General features: G+C 39.0%; 1 protein-coding gene across 8 annotated transcripts in view; it reads right to left on the bottom strand.

Annotated features, from left to right (window-relative positions):
• The window catches only part of AOPEP (aminopeptidase O (putative)), a 568,440-nt gene that overhangs the window by 243,870 nt on the left and 307,283 nt on the right, over positions 1-17,287 (bottom strand). For all 8 annotated transcript variants that reach the window (XR_003570208.1, XM_027874398.1, XM_027874399.1 and 5 more), the window contains one exon: positions 12,471-12,577. Coding sequence is in view for 7 of the 8 variants with exons in the window: in XM_027874398.1 (XP_027730199.1) it covers positions 12,471-12,577 (107 nt within the window). In the remaining variant the exon portion in view is untranslated. The remainder of the gene's footprint in view (positions 1-12,470; positions 12,578-17,287) is intronic.

The raw sequence follows: 17,287 nt of genomic DNA on the forward strand, positions 1-17,287 counted from the left end.
AAACCTATCACTCTTTGCAGATGACATGATGTGATACTTACAGAATCCCAGAGAATCAAGTAAAAAACTACTTCAAATAATTAACAACTTTAGCAAAATTGCAGGCTATAAAATAAACCCACATAAATCATCGGCATTTCTATATATTACCAACAAAGCCCAACAGCAAGAGATAGAAAGAGAAATTCCATTTAAACTTACTGTAGACATTATAAAATATTTAGGAGTCTACCTCCTGAAACAAACCCAGGAACTCTATGAACACAATTACAAAACATTTTTCACGCAAATAAAATCAGATCTAAATAATTGGAAAAACATCAGTTGCTCATGGGTAGGTCAAGCTAACATAATAAAAATGACAGTTCTACCTAAGCTAATTTACTTATTCAGTGCCATACCAATCAAACTACCAAAAAATTATTTTACAGAGTTAGAAAAAATAATAAGAAGATTCATTTGGAAGAACAAAAGGTCCAGAATATCAAGAGAACTACTGAAAAGAAATGCAGGGAAAGGTGGACTAGCCATTCCAGATCTTAAATTGTATTGTAAAGCAGCAATCATCAAAACTGCTTGGTACTGGCTAAGAAATAGAGTGGTGGATCAGTGGAATAAGTTAAGTATGCAAGACACTGTAGTCAATGACTATAGTAATCTATTATTTGATAAACCCAAAGACTCCAGCTTCTGGGATAAGAACCCACTCTTTGAAAAAAACTGCTGGGAAAACTGGAAAAGAGTATGGCAGAAACTAGGCATAGACCAAAATCTCACACCATATACCAAAATAAAGTCAAAATGGGTACGTGATTTAGATATAAAGGCTGATACTATAAGCAAACTGAGAGAGCAAGGAATAGTTTACCTGTCAGATCTATGGAGAACAGAAGAATTCATGACCAAACAGGAGATAGAGAATATTACAAAAAGCAAAACAGATAATTTTGATTACATTAAATTGAAAAGTTTTTGCACAAAGTCAATGCAACTAAGATTAGAAGGAAGGTAGAAGATTGGGAAAGAATTTTTACAACCAGTCTCTCTGATAAGAGCCTCATTTCTAAAATATATAGAGAATTAAGTCAAATTTATAAGAATACAAGTCATTCCTCAATTGATAAGTGGTCAAAGGATATGAACAGACAGTTCTCAGATGAAGAAATTAAAGCCATGTATAGTCATATGAAAAAATGCTCTAAATCACTATTGATTAGAGAAATGCAAATCAAAACAATTCTGAGGTACCACATCACACCTATCAGAATGGCCAACATGACAAAACAGGAAAATGATAAATGTTGGAGAAGATGGGGGAAAAGTGGAACACTAATGCATTGTTCGTGGAGTTGTGAAATGATCCAACCATTTTGGAGAGCAATTTGGAACTATGCCCAAAGGGCTATAAAAATGTGCATACCCTTTGACCCAGCAAGAGTACTTCTAGGGCTATATCCCAAAGAGATCACACAAATGGGAAAAGGACCTACATGTACAAAAATATTCATAGCAGCTCTTTTTGTGGTGGCAAAGAATTGGAAATTGAGAGGATGCCCATCAATTGGGGAATGGCTGAGCAAGCTGTGGTATATGAATGTGATGGAATACTACTGTGCTATAAGAAATGATGAACAGGCTGACTTCAGAAAAACCTGGAAAGACTTGTACGGTATGATGCTGAGTGAAGTGAGCAGAACCAAGAGAACGTTGTACACAACAACAGCCACGTTGTGTGATGACTGATATTGATAAACTTAACCCTTCCTGGCAATACAAGGATCTGACATCTCCAGAGGCCTTGTGATGGAAAATGCTATCCACACCCAAAGAACAGTTTCTGCCATACTCTTTTCCAGTTTTCCCAGCAGTTTTTTTCAAAGAGTGGGTTCTTATCCCAGAAGCTGGAGTCTTTGGGTTTATCAAATAATAGATTACTATAGTCATTGACTACAGTGTCTTGCATACTTAACCTATTCCACTGATCCACCACTCTATTTCTTAGCCAGTACCAAGCAGTTTTGATGATTGCTGCTTTACAATACATGGAAGCCGAATTGTTATTTTTTTTCTCTTCCATTGAGTTTTGTTTCCTCTTTCTGATGGTTCCTCCTGTTGATTTTAATTTCTACTTACATCACTAATGTGAAAATATGTTTAATATTAATGTAAATGTATAGCCTATATCAGATTGTGCGCTGTCTTGAAGGGGGAGAAAAATTTTAAACTCAAAAGCATATGGAAGTGATTATTGATAAATCAAAAAAATTAATAAAGAAAAATAAAATTAAAGAAAAAAAGTAAGAAGAATTGTGTTGTCAGTCAGTGAGGCTGCCAATAAAAGGAAATACTTGGAGTTAGCAAAGCCATAGAAAAATATGACTAACCGCAGGTGGTAGCTAGTGACAAATTGGGTAACAAAATGGAATATAAAAACTGGATAAATGTTATATAATACATGTCAACAAAGATCGTCCAAGTTTTTCCCATATGCTGAAAGTTTGTGAATTTGGAAAATTCTCTCTAGTTTGGAAAAAAAAAAAAGAAAAGAAGAGGATAAGGTGTTCTAAGCAGCTGGTAGATGAATCCAAAATGTCAAATAGGCAATTTGGAGATATTTTAGAAGTGAAATAGAAAATATCCAAATAATATAAATAAAATATAGAACAAAAGTAGCCTTTCATTGAATCCATAAGATTGAACTTATTCTCCTTTATTTGAGAAAGGGTGAAATGGTAAGTACAGAAAATCATCAAAAAGTACAAAAAAAGATAGAGGAAACCAAGGTAGGTCTTAGCTATGCTAAATCATCTCAAAAGCACACTTGGACTCACAGGTAAAGGAATTAGACAGATCATGGCTGAATTACATCCGACATCCTTATATAACATAGGTTGGAGGAATAAGCCTGTTGGATAGAACTAGCCATGCAATATCATCCTTTATGGTGACTGTCTTCCTTTTTCTTTTTTTTACTACTTGTATCCCCAGTCTTTTCAGAGTGCTTGGACTTAGTAATCATTTAATACATGCTTTTTCATTCATTGTTTTCATTCATCTGTTTGCCTCAGTCTCCTCAACTATAAAATGGGGGTAATAATAGTACCTACCTTCCCAGAGCTGTTGTAAAGATCAAATGAGATGATAATTATAAAGCAATTACCATAAAGCCCAGCACACAGTAAGCACTATATAAACATCAGTTATTATTATTGTCATTAATTAATAGCAGAGATATTGATGAGGGAGGTGGGGTCTCTCAAATGATAAGAGAAAAGAAGGAATGACAGAAGGAATCACAATCAGAATAGCTTTGAAAGTTACCTGTTGAATTTATTGAATATTTTAAAAGATAAGGAAGCTCTGTATAATAAGAGATTTGTGGTTTCATAAAAAAAAAATGAGCTCCACTGTATTCAAGTATCTGTCAGTCAGTCAGTAAGCATTTATTAAACACCTACAATGTTGGTTGGTTGGTTGGTTAAAGAAGCCAGGCACTATGATAAGCACTGAGGGATACAAAGAAAGACAAAAGCAGTTTGTGCCCTCATAGGAGTTTACATTTCACAGGGGGGACAACTTGCAAATAATTAGGTCCATACAAGATACATGCAGACATGCAGAGTAGATGGAAAGTAACCTCAGAAAGGAAGGAGCTGGTAGAGGAGGGGACCAGGAAGGACTTCCTGCAGATGCTGTGATTTGAATTTCATCTTGAAGGAAGCCAGGGAAACTAAAAGGTAAAGAGAGGCAAAGAGGTCATGGGGGCCAGCCAGGGCAAGGGCACAGACAGGAGACGGATGGAGCACTGTATCTGAGGAGCACAAGCTGTGATTGTGTGTTTCTACACAGATACACAGCAAGCCTGCTATGTTTTTTAAAATGGCTTCTTGAATCATTGTGACCAAAAAATTTACCCCCAGGATGGATTGACCCAGCTTTAACAAATGCCTAGTGAATATGATTTTCATGAATTAAGCAGGCCAGAGGAAAAGAAAAAAGGTCAGGGACAAGGCTAGGACTTCAGGGGGGCCCAGAACAATAGCGACTGCTGAGAGGGACCCAGGAGCTGACCCAAAGGTCAGTGCAGGAATATGTGGGACCCTGACAGAAAAGTGGCTTCTTTAACCAAAGATCCAAAAACTATGTTAAGACCTTCTGGGACCAGGGTTACTGAAAAGTGAACGTACAGGCAGCCTGGAGTGAGGACATATGTGGGTTCACATCTGTAGAATAGACAAGGTAGTAGGATCTCTGAAGGAACTGAAGTAGCACCAATCCTAGATGTGGTACCAAGTACCTTTATTTAATATCTAGACCAATTAAGAAGTTTACGTGCCCTATAAAATTCTTCCTTGCTTGGAATTTAATCTGTCTATAGAAATATGCTACCAACGTCCTAAGATAGCCCCCCAAAGACATGTTATGAGGTGAAACTATATTATAGGGGGCAGTTACCATTACATGAAGTAATTGGGGGTTTGAAGGGGCATTATAATAGGTTTGGTTTCTATTAAGAGGCAGTGTGGTACTGTGGATAGAGAGTTGAACTCAAAGCCAGGAAGACCTGAATTCAAATCCTTCCATGGACACTTCCTGACTGTGTGATCTTGAGCTAATAACTTAACCTCTCTGTGCTCCAGGAGATTCTTTAAGACTTCAAGTTGCAGAGAAAGTACTGATCTACATTGGTAGAGGGAGTTTCTTCATTGGGGAATTCTCTGCCTTGTTAATGAAATCATAGGTGCTGTCCCTGTTCTAATCCATCCCTTAATTATATGATATACCTTGATATAGATGGATCTTTTCCTCCAGTAGAACTGGAGGTCCTCTTCCTCCTCCTCATCCCCACCCATTGCTCCCCTCATCTTCATTATACCTATACTCATGTTCATTCTTGTCCTCTCCACCAACGCTTAGCTCATGTTCCTTCCCAGAGAAAACCCAACTCCTGTAGGACACCTTCCCCAAATAAGCCCAACCTGTGAGCATCATTCCACTCTGCACTATACCACCTAACACTTGATTAGGTCTTACTTCATATTGTTTCCATATTGCTTTGACAACATATTACAACTCCCTTCTCTCCTCCCAACTCCCTTAAAACACTGTAACATTACTATACTGGGCATATAGTAAGTATATAGGAAATACTCCTTCATTGAGTGATTATTATGGCTAATAATTCTAATAAATACTATAGCAATGAAAGGTTTATAAAATGCTTTTTTTTCAACAACCTTGTGTCAAAGGCAGTGCAAAAAGTATTATCCATATATTCCAGATGAAGAAAATAATAATAGTGATAAAAATAATAACTGAGGCAGCTAAGTGGTACACAATGGATAAAGCGCTAGGTCTGGGGTCAGGAAGACCTCAGTTTAAATCTAGGCTCAGACACTTACTAGCTGTGTGACTTCTTTTTGCCTCAATTTCTTCTAAGAAATGGGATAATAATTGCACCCACTTCCCAACGTGGTTGTGAGGATCAAATGAGATAATAATTGTAAGATGCTTACCACAGTGCCAGGCACACAGTAAGTGCTATATGCAAGCTATTATTATTATTAAAGAACTAGCAATTACATAGAACTTTTAGGTTCGCAAACCACTTTTACAAATGTTATTTCATTTTATCCCCAAAACAGCCCTGGAAAGTAGATATTAATATTAAGCACATTTTAGAGATGAGGAAACAAGTGACTTGCCCAAAGTCATACAGTTATCTGAGGCTGGATCTGAATTCTGGTCCTTCTGACTCCAGGTCTTGTGTGCTATCTACTGCGCCACCTAGCTGCCTCTCTAGGGTTTACTATCTACATATAGGTATATTCTCACTCATGGGGTGAAAAATACAGATAAATTAAAATGTGAGTTAGGTAAGCTGCTGATATAAACCTAACAAAGTTATATGTGAAATCGATGAAAAATATTTAAGGGATGGAAACTATGTCTAAGAGGAACGTTGGCAGGAAGCTTTCATGACAACTTTCCTCAATGTTTCTTATACACCTTAAGAAACTTCTAAGTCATACAACTTCACACAACGTTTCTCCTCTGGAATATGTAATATAGTTATGCCAAAGGGCAAAGTTAAATAATTAGCTTTTCTTCCCCTATTATCAGCTAATGTGTATGTGGTCAATACATGAGGCCCTCTCTTAGAAGGCAGGGAAAGATACATTTATAAAGAATTATGTGAACCTTGCCGGCAGCTATCTCAGGGGAAAGCATATGTCAGATATTATACTTGCTTTGTAAGTGTCTCTTCAGCATGAAATATTTTAAAGCTCTTCTCAGCATGAGTTTCACTTGAGCAATGAATATAGAATGAAAAGGGAAAGGATAATAGGGCATAAACAATAAAATCAATGGAGAGCTACTTTAGACCATACAATAAGCAGCAGTAAGCTGTTAGATCCTGCTGGGTCTGCCAGAATATACTTCAGAGAGAAGTTAAAAAGGAGACACAGAAGTTTGAAAAAAAAAAAAAAAGACCTGGACAAGCACTAGCGAATAGGGGCGGGGGAGTCATGGTGCTTCCTCTGAGATGCCTATTAGTCAAGTCTTTTGTGGAGAGAAGAGCTTGCTGAGAGTTTCAAAGCAACACCAGCTGGAACACTGGCAAATACTAAACAACGCAGGAGAGAGAACGTAAGCACAGTTTTGACCTATAATGAGTAGGTAACCTCCTGGTTATGTAGCTGAGGGCTTGCTTCCCTACTCCCCCACACCATCAATTCGCCATAATCCCCACCAGCAGTCATTCTTTGGCCTTGGGATTTTGAAGGTGTCAATTAAAATACAAATATGACTGCCAGAGAGAAAAAGAGGACAGAGAAGTCATATGGCATAGCAGATAGAGAGGTGGCCTTTAAGACAGGAAGACCTGGATTCAGATCCTGACTTGGACGTAGACATTGTCTTTCTGAACAGTGCTAAGGGCAATACTCTAAGAGAGAGTTTCCTCATCTAACAGAGAAAGGATGGGATCATCAAGAATACTGGAAAATATTGCAAGTAACTTCAGCTTTGGGGCCTTAGGGAAGGAAGGAAGAGGTCAGGGGGCAGCTTCTTGGTGAAGTGATTAGAGTGCTAGGCCTGGAGTTAAGAAGACTCATCTTCATGAGTTCAAATCTGGCCTTAGACATTTATTAGTTGTGTGACCCCAGGCAAGTCACTTAACCCTATTTGCCTCAGTTTCCTCATCTGTAAAATTAGCTGGAAAAGGAAATGGCAAACAATTCCAGTATCTTTGCCAAGAAAATCCCAAATGGGATCATGAGTAGTCAGACAGGACTGAAAAGCAACAGAAAGAGGGTCAGACAGAGAGGAACTCTAGCTATTAGAAGGTCGAAATACAGAAACTAGATTGTTTTATGAGGATATGTCTAAAACCTATCCCAATACCCTGTCCCCTAGAAAGGGTAAATCATTAAACCTTTATCAGCCACTGAATCTATGTGAATTAGTTTGTTGGATAAGCTGGGAGAAGAGGGTCCTGAAGGGATGAAATTCAGAAAGTAATTCTTATTAGACTTAGTATTCAAGGAAGGAAATCAAACAAGGCACACTTTGATTTCTTGACATTTTTGCTCTGATTTTGTCCTGGCAACAAGGGTGGATGAGGAAAAGGCTAGAGAGAACACCAGGATTGAGGAGTGGGCAAAAGACATCTTTAATAATTAAGAAGTAAATATTCTCTCTAATGTTTTTAAGCTGTGAGTAGGTGGTCATGCTAGATGATCTATGAAAACTGAGCATGCATTTATATGGCTAAAATAAAACTAAAAAGAAAATTTAAGCTGACATGTATTTAATGATATGCACAATCATGCTACATAGCAATCAGACATAAAAATAGGCAGTTTTGTTTTAATTATTACAATTAGTGTTACTTTTAAACAGCCAACGTGGAGTTTCAGTTTTTCTCTTTTTACTTTGCTGTTCCTCTACTCATTAACAGTATCAATGTTGGCTGCTTCCTCTAATATTCCAAACCTTAACTGTCATTATACAAAAGACCTGGGTTTTGACCTAGCCTTTCAACTGGACTTTCTTTTCTCCTGACTCTCCCACTTCAGGCCCCACAGCTGAAAATACTTGAAAAGGCTCCTCTGCTTCCATAATCCCATCTGTCCTTGCTCAAAAAGAGAGAATCCTAAAGTAGCACTCCACCTATTCCCTGGTCCCTGTCCCGCTCTGCTTTTCCTAGGTTTTGTCAAGTGATTCTTTAGATTATTTATCAACCTGGAGAAAAAGGAAGTCTCCACATAAAAATTCCTTTAACGAGTCTTTCATTCTATAACAGGGGATGAAAGGCTTAAAAAGTGACATAATTGGGAGAGTTAACACAGTCATGGGAAAGAGGTTCCAGTAAAAACACAAATGACACTACCAGATTCTTTCCAGTTTTGATAGAGGGAGGGGATTAGAAAGCATGAAGGTACCAAATATCTCATACTATGGGGTATGAGGAAAGTAAACCAAAAGAGGGAACCTGGAGATACTAGAACAAACTTCACTGATCTCATAATTTTGCCTAGGGCTTTCCCTGTTTGTTCTCATTTGTGGACAAAAGTATTTTATGTCCTGTATGGCCACCCAAGGCACTTAAGAAGACAGAAGCATGGGATAGGAGAAAAAGCACTGGATTTAGCCTCAGAACCACCACACTTTTATTTATTTATTATCTGTGTGGCCTCCAGAAAGTCACTGCAAATGATCAGGGCTTCGCTTCAGAAGCTTTCTCCTTCACAAGGTAGTTGTACTTTACAAATGCCCCCTAAGTTTAAGCTATTGCTACTATTATTTCAGACACACCTGAAATAACCAAGTAACAAAAGTTTAATGGAAGAGAAGAATGTAAGCTCCATAAGAATAAGAATAACAACAATAATAGCTACCAGTTATAAAGTGAGCACTTTAAAATTTACAAAGTGCTTTTTTCATCATCAATCATCATCATCATCACATTTATAAAGGGCTTACCATGCAATGTCCTAAGCACTTTATAATTATTATCTAATTTGATCCTCACAATAACCCTGTGAGATAGGTATTGTTATTATCCCCATTTTACATATAAGGAAACTGAGGCATAGAGAGATTAAGTGACTTGCCCAAGATCACACAGGAGGCCAAATTTGAACTCAGGTCTTTCTGACTCCAGGCCCAGCACCCTATCCACTGAGCCATCCAGCTACCTTAAAGACAGGGAGTGATTCTGGGAGGTCAAGGGGGCATCCATCAGTGCCTAATAATAGTAGGTCCTTAATAAATGCCTTCTGAATTACATTAAATTGAATCAGGGGAAGCAAAAGCGGGTGGGCTTTTCAAAGAAGTTTGTTTTCTACACTTGTCTGCATTTACTTTTGCCTAAAACAAATACTAATTTCTATATGTGCCAAAAATTTTAATTAGCTTTTCCCCATAGACTCTTTGGTTTGTCTTGAAAAAAGTAGTATCCTTAATCAAAATATCATCTCTCAATGGGATTCTTTCCTAGGTTTTAAAACATATATATATGAATATTTATGCATCTGTATATAAGGAGGACCACAACCTAGGTAGGCAAAACTGCAGGAATGCAAAGCAAAGGTCTGTTGACCCCTATAACACAGCTAACTGCCTCTTTAAGGTTGGTTCAAGTTATAGGGCAATTTGCATAACCCTGGCATATTTATGTGACCCTGGCTAGGAGCCAGATAGGAGTTGAAAGGAATTTCCTTATCCCAATCTAAATATCAAAAGATCCCTCAGGAATACTTGGAGGAGTTGAGAGTTGGGGAGAGAAGGGAGAGATAAAGTGTGCAGGGAAAAAAAATAAGATCATGATCTAAGGGATTCTTTTCCAAGCTCTGGAGAATGACTATAGGCTTACTAATAAAAGAGATGAAACTTGTTGATTAGTCTTATGCTAATGTTTTAGGCTGGCAGTCTCACAAAAGAACAATAACATTCCCTTAAAGGAAGAAAGCACGTAACCAAAGCCAGATCAGGGCAAGGGTTTCAGCCCCCCTCCCCCATGCAGAAGCAGCCTAGAAGTAAATGACAGCAGCAACAGTTCTAAAAAAAAAAAAAAACCACAAGTGGTGACTTTGGAGGCAGAGAGACTTAGCAGCTATGGAGATGGAGCAGAGGCACAGCCAGGTATTGGCAGATGGAGAGGTGTTCCAGCCAAGAAAAATTCTAAATCACGACTTGTCCAGGGGCCGTTCCCTTGCCCTTGTACCATGGGCATCTGCAGGAGACTGCACCCCTTTATGTACAGGGTGAGGGATTTCCCTTGTTATTTGCTATTCTGTCCCAATTAAGCTTCACCATCTGATTTACAGTCCCTGCTCTATTAGTAAAGGATGCACTGTACGGGGGCTCAAGTTGTATGTGTATAACTATGATGACCCAAAACACTACACTAAACCTGAAATGCACTGAGCAAGGGTTGTTCTGGTTCCATGCTACATACACATGGACATGTACACACACACTAACTGATACTCTTTTGACTTTCATTTCTGGCCACTTTCTGATTCTTCCCAAGGTGGCCCTCTCAGGAGCTGGGACAGTTGTACTGAACTCAAGGCAGACCATAAGATCCATGATGAATTTAGGCCCATTTCCCACTGAAAATAATGCTCCTCAAATATACTTTCTATGATGCTATTTATTGGATCTTTCAAAAAACACCTATGGTATAGTTAGCATAGAGGCAGCTGGTGGCTGCTGATAGAGCACTGGGCCTGGAGTCAGGAAGAGCTGTGTTCAAATCCAGCCTCAGACACTTCCTAGCTGTGTGACCCTGGGCAAGTCACTTAACCTCTGATTGCCTGATAAAAGGATCCACTGGATCCACTGGAGAAGGAAATGGTAAACCACTGAATATCTTTGCCAAGAAAACCCCATAGACAACTATGGTCCACAGGATCATGAACAACAAAATAATTAGCATAAATTCATACAAAAATGATTCCTGAACACTAGGACAACAAATGTCCAGCTAGGTTTGCCATTAAAAGGTTTATGTTCCCAGTTTTTAAAAAAAGTGTTCTTATGGGCTGACCTCCAAAATGAATAGTCAATAATAACTTGACATTAATATAGTTTTAAGGTTTTGTAAAGCACCTTACATACACTATTTCATTTGACAGTTATAAAAACCCTGTGAGATAGATACTATAGGTATCATTGTCCCCATTTTACATATGAGGCAACTGAGACTTAAAGTCTAAGTGACTTTGCCCAAGGTCAGAGTTCTAGTAAAAGTCAGAGTTCTGCCCCAAACTCAAATATGGGAATGAAAAGAATCAGAAGGGGCTAAGATTTTCCTGCAAATTCTGACTGAACTCCCATGAAATAAGTATGGACCCACCAGACCCTACCACAGAATTCAAGGGTTGATCCTTTCATTATATCCCAGAAGTCACAGCAGGATGAGACATCAGGTTCTCATACTTTTGTTTCTAGAGTACAATGTAACAAACTGAGCGCTACAGAAGTGACAATAGGTTTGTTGAAAAAGGGTAGAGAAGTGGCTTCTGTGTGTTGGGGAGAGTAGAAAGGGGCCTTTGCTAAATCTGCCAATGAGCGTGCTGGAGGACAGATAAGAGTTTAAAATTAAAATGCCTGGTCCTGTCCACTTTGCACAAATCCTGATTGCAGAGTTCAGCCCACACAACCTTGGACCAGAAAGCTGGGTCAGCTGTTCTTGCTGTCAGGACAACTACAGCCACCTCACAGCGAGAGTGAGAAAGGTCTCCGGCCACCTCTCAGCACTTCCAGCCAAAGACACAGGCTCTCAGATAACTGCCTATCTGTCCCACATCTAATTCTACTGAAGGAAATGAAAACTCAGAGAAGAAAGGAAAAGAGAGGAGAGGCAATCCTTATCTGATCAAAGAAGCTAGGGCAATCTAGAAAAAGAAAATGTGGAATCCTGTTGGTTAGAACTAAACAGGAGGTGAGCAGAAGCCTAAACTCTGGTTTCTGCTGGGAGCCATCCAAGACAAAATGCCCCATTGAAACTAACATCTGTTATTACTAAACTTATTTTTGAATCAATGTTTTTTCTAAAGATTTTTTTTCTTTTGGTTGCAAAGCATTACTGTCTTGCCAGTCCCTCATAACCTATTCTTTCACATGCTTTAGCCACCACATAAAGTGACTATTAGAACCTCAAACAAGGATCATTGGTCAGGAAGTGGCCTCTAACTATTTCCTGAACAGAGGCACTTGGAAAATGTCAAAAGGCATTTTATACCAAACCCCCACACTGTAAGCCTTTAAAAAGAAAAAAATCACATCACAAAGAAGATGAGTAACCCAGTTCAATTTAATTTCAAAAGGAAACAGCAGATTTAATCAGATGACTTGGAGATATCCTTTGGGGAAGGAAAGGAGGGAAAGGGAAAAAAAATATTAAAAAGTTAAAAAGGTTTTTTTTTGGTTTATTGGTTTGTTTTTTTTTTTTTTACCTTAACACCTGCATCTCTTCTGTGGAGTTCTGCACCTCATCTCGAAGTCTGCGCCAGCGGAGCAAAGCCTTCAACTCTTGTTGCTCCTTAGCTTCATCACGTGATAGCTGCTTATTATAAAAAAAAATAAAAATAAAAAACAAACAGTAATTTTTTGTTGTTCCTATCCTCTCCCCACCTTGGTCAATAATTTTTTGAGGGAATATCTTGTTTTGTTTCAAACCAGTGCAAGAAAACTAAGGATGACAAAGGCAGCATCTCCCTGTTTTCCTACTCTGTAAATTGGAAAGGTAAAGTAGCATAAGGCAGGCCTGAAGGGAGCCTCTTAGCACCTTAAATCCAGAGGCAGCTATAAACCCCTGTGCCTGAGGACTAAAATTGGAATGCTTTATTACCCCCTGAGGAATAGGCAGTAAGTGAGATGAATATGTGGCACAGGTACCTGACATCCACTCCTTGACTCTCCATGGCTCCATTACCCACACCGAGATGCCATCTGGAGGCTGATGCCATCATCCCTTTCTTTGCTTTGTCTTCCTGCCCAATATGGGTGGGGAATGGCCCTTCCATTCCCTTTCTGCTTTCCCAAACCTCATTTTGTGAAGAACTCTTTACAACGCAACTGGCTAATGAAACCCAGACTATTTTGTTTGCATACAAACCAGAGAACTTTTACTGCCTGAATTCATTATGGGAAAAGACTGGCTGCTCTCTCACCCTGCTCCACTACTTCAACCTCGGCAGCAGTCACTATGATGCACTATGCCACACACTTAAAATCTTGCTAATGGATGATAACAGAATTGTCTATTGGTAAGGAAAAATTCCTAACATTTAGAGGCAAATATTTTTGTATTGTTTTGTAAATCTATGGAAATAAAAGCTCCTACCCCCAAGAATGGGCATTTGTTATCCATTAGCTTTGACATAATGTTATCTGATCTCTACCCTGCTTCTGCCAAATCTGGCACTTTTATTCAAGTATAGGACTGAGAGAAGATGGTAAAAGGGTAGTAGAATTAAAAGAAATTAATAAGGAATAAGAAGGAGAGGGAGGGAGGGAGGGAGAGGGAGAGAGAGAGAGAGAGAAATGGAGAACACATTTCCCCTCCTAAGAGGGGCATGAATCCATGCCCCTCTTAAAAGAAGTTTCAAAACTGCATTCAGTTGTCTGTCAGTAAGAACCAATATAGGTGATTAAGTTCCCTTTGAGTAGGGATTATTTAGTTTATTGTATTGCATTTGCATCCCCAGCACCTAGAACAGGTATCTGGTACATAGTAAGTGCTTAATAAATGCCTGTTGATTGACTCACATCAATAGGCAAGAGATTAGTTAGTTAGGCAGTGCCACCATCTTTTGACTGGAAGGTCGTCTCAATGGAGTTACAGTTTTCTCCCAGAGGGGCATAAAGATTCAAACAATAAGATTCAAACAATATAGAAGGGTCATTTTTTTTTATGTCAGAAGTTTTCATCCTATTTTACAGGAAATAAACACTGACGTTGGAAATCTACTCATCTCATTCTGGGTCAGAGGAGAAGCTAGTCAAGAGTTCTGATTAAGGGAGAAAGAAGCCAACTACACAGAGAGAGAGAGTAGAACATTTTTTGCAAATACCCCTTGGGCCAAGGCTGTCCTTAAGTTCTGGTACCAAAGAGTCAGGTAGTTGTAGACAGTCCTATCCCATCTGAAGTGAGATCCAGTTGTGATGCAGTGAGTAGATCATGTTATATGTTATGTGGTGAACCACAGGGACTATTCACCACAACTTGTTGTTTGTCTCTTTCACCTGCTCCACAGAGTCACTTGTGTGGAGCTCAGAGTGGGATTGTGGTAGTTTTTAGGAAACATACAGAGCACCTTGGTGTGGTAGAGCAGAAAGTGCTAGATCTAGAGTCTGAAGACCTGGGTTCATAATTCTGGCTCTGCCACTTACTCCCTGCTTGACCTTGAGTAGGTCGCTACCTCCTGGAGCCTCAGTTTCCACATTTGTAAACCGCAGGGGTTGGACTCAATGATCTCCTGTAGCTCTAAATTTAATCCAAGTGGCCCCATAAAGGATCTCTTAAGCACTTGGGAGATAGTTCTTCACTTGCCCCCCACACAGGGTCTCCAGCCCTTTTTCCTATCTGGTTTGGGGTAAATGGTTCCCTTTTACCTCTTCTCTAGTGTCAAGCCATATGTCTCTTCACATTTTTCTCCTGTAGTTTTTTCAAGCCTGGCAGTGAAATCACATTCCTTGCTGGTACTTCCCATTCTCAAGATGGCTTGCCAGGTAAATATTCTCTGATAAACCCCAAGAAGACTTCCAAAAACTAGAAGTGGGAGTCCTCTGCTGGCATTCCTGACCTCCCATAAAAGTTCACCTCCCCAGGTTTTGGAAGCCATCAGATCTAACCAACACCTGAAAAAGAATCCCTACCTCAATCCTTCTGAATAGCTGACAACCAACTGTTACCTAAAGATCTCCAGTGAGGGAGAAATCACTACCTTCCAAGGCAGTTAGAAGTTTTCTCCTATGGCTCCCAGGTCTGCCATCAGGGATCAGGAAGAACAACTCTAATCCTTCTTTCCCCATGATAGCCATTCGAATACTTGAAGAATATCATATTTCCTCCTACCTCTGAAGTCTTCTCTTTTCCAATCTAAATGGAACATAGCATCATCTTTCAGTCTTTCACCATCCCATTTGCCCTCCTCTGGTTACTATTCATTTCATCAGTGTTTTTCTTAAAATCTGAAGCTCAGGGGCAGCTAGGTGGCACAGTGGATAGAGCACAGGCCATGGAGTCAGGAGGACCTGAGTTCAAATCTGGCCTCAGACACTTAACACTTACTAGCTGTGTCACCCTGGGCAAGTCACTTAACCCTGTTGCCTAGCCAAAAAAAAAATCTGAAGCCCAATAATTAACACATATTCCAGATGTGATCTGACCAGGCAGAGTACAGGAGGACCATCAGGCACTTTCTTATTTATGGCAGGCTAAGATAGAATTGGCTTTCTTGGCTGCCTGTTGATTCATGCTGGGTCTCTAGTCCAATACTCCCCTCCTGCCCCCAGATCTTTTTCAGAGGAATTGTTGTCTAGCCATACCTTCCATGTCTTGTTCTTGGGGACCAGATTTAAAAAACAAAAAATAAAACAAAAAAACCTCATATGTAAAACATTACATTTATTCTCATCTTCACAGGTCTGGCCAAATGTTCTAGCCTGATAGGATCATTCAGAATCCTGACTGTCATCCAACATGTTAGCCATCCCTTTCTACTTTGTGTCACCTGCAAATTTGATAAGCATATCACTTATATCTTCATTCAAATAATTTATAAACATTCAGAAAACATTCCTTCAATAGCACAGGGCCAAGCATAGATCTCTGAGGAATACCCCTGGAGACCTCCTTCCAAGATCACATCCAAACATTAATGACTAATAGTCATTCAACCAGTTCTTAATCCCACCTAATTGTATTGCTATTCAGCTCACAGTGCTCCATTTTCCCACAAGCTTGAGAGACTTTGCCAAATTCCTTGCTAAAACTGAATTAAGCTATGTCTGTAGCATGCTCTTCATCTACTAGTCTAGTAATCCTGTCAAAAAAGAAATTATCTTTTAACGTACAGCTAGGGCCTGATTAGTGCAAGTAACAAATCCCCTGAGTGGCTGCATTATTTGCATTTGCCTTGCATATTCCCATGGGGCTGGAACCAATGACCATATTTTACAGAATTATAACTTCAAATAGCACGAATTCAAATACATGCTACCTCCTTAAAGGATTCATTACTCATACTAATTGGGGCCTAGCTAGTCTTACTATGTGTGACTACTACGTAATTTTCCAAATGTCCATGAAGCATCCCCTTAATAAAAGATTTTGGAATTCTACCAGGAATTGAAGCCCCCTGGCCTGTATTTTGCAGAATCCATTTTTTCCCCTTTATGAAAATTTGGACAGTATCTGCACCTTTCCAATTCTGCGACACATACCTTTTCCCGTTGATCTTTCAAAGATCAATGATTGTGACTCAATAATCACAGACACTGGTTCTTCCAATACCCTATGATGTAGCCAGTCTTGGCCAAGTGACTTACACTCATTAAATGAGGGAGGTAAGGTGTTTGCTCTCTCTATTAGTTATTTTTATTCTGTTCTTTCTAGTCCAAAGACAATTATCCTTGGCAAAGAAAAAAGAAATAAAATGAGAATTGAACAGTTCTACATCCCCTCCACAGTTATTGTCTTCCTGTCCTTCTTTTCCTAATGCAGCTTTAGAAAAAGATAAACTCATTTTTGTTAACCTTAGCTTTCTTTACCAGCCTCAGCTCATTCTGAGCTTTAATGCTTCTGACACTGTTTTTACATAACCACATCATCCTTTTGAATTCATCCTCCATTCCATGCTTGATTCAAATTTCTGAACATAATTTTTAAAAATTTAAGTTAGTTGATGAGTTCCCTGCACATCCATATCAGTCTCTTTAGACATCTTCCCCGCCCCCCACATACACATCATTTTTTTTCCCTCATTAGCACTGTTCCATGAAGTATCTTCAGAAATTCATTTCTGAAACCTTCTTATCTCTCTTTGGTTGATTTTACCTGCAGAATTTTAATTCATTAGATCTAAAGTATCTTGTTTTCTATTTGAACTGTTTGAAATCTGCTCTCCCAATATCTATGGTGAAAGTCACATCATGACCAGTTTTCTCTTCTTTATCACAAATTCTCAGATGCCCATGATAGAGAACCTTGCCTCATATTTTACAGAAAAAACTGAGGCTGTATGTAATGAACTTCTTGTCTCCTCTT

The sequence above is a fragment of the Vombatus ursinus genome, unplaced genomic scaffold (genome assembly GCF_900497805.2).
Source record: "Vombatus ursinus unplaced genomic scaffold, bare-nosed wombat genome assembly UNPS02014807.1, whole genome shotgun sequence".
Classification (NCBI taxonomy): domain Eukaryota; kingdom Metazoa; phylum Chordata; class Mammalia; order Diprotodontia; family Vombatidae; genus Vombatus; species Vombatus ursinus.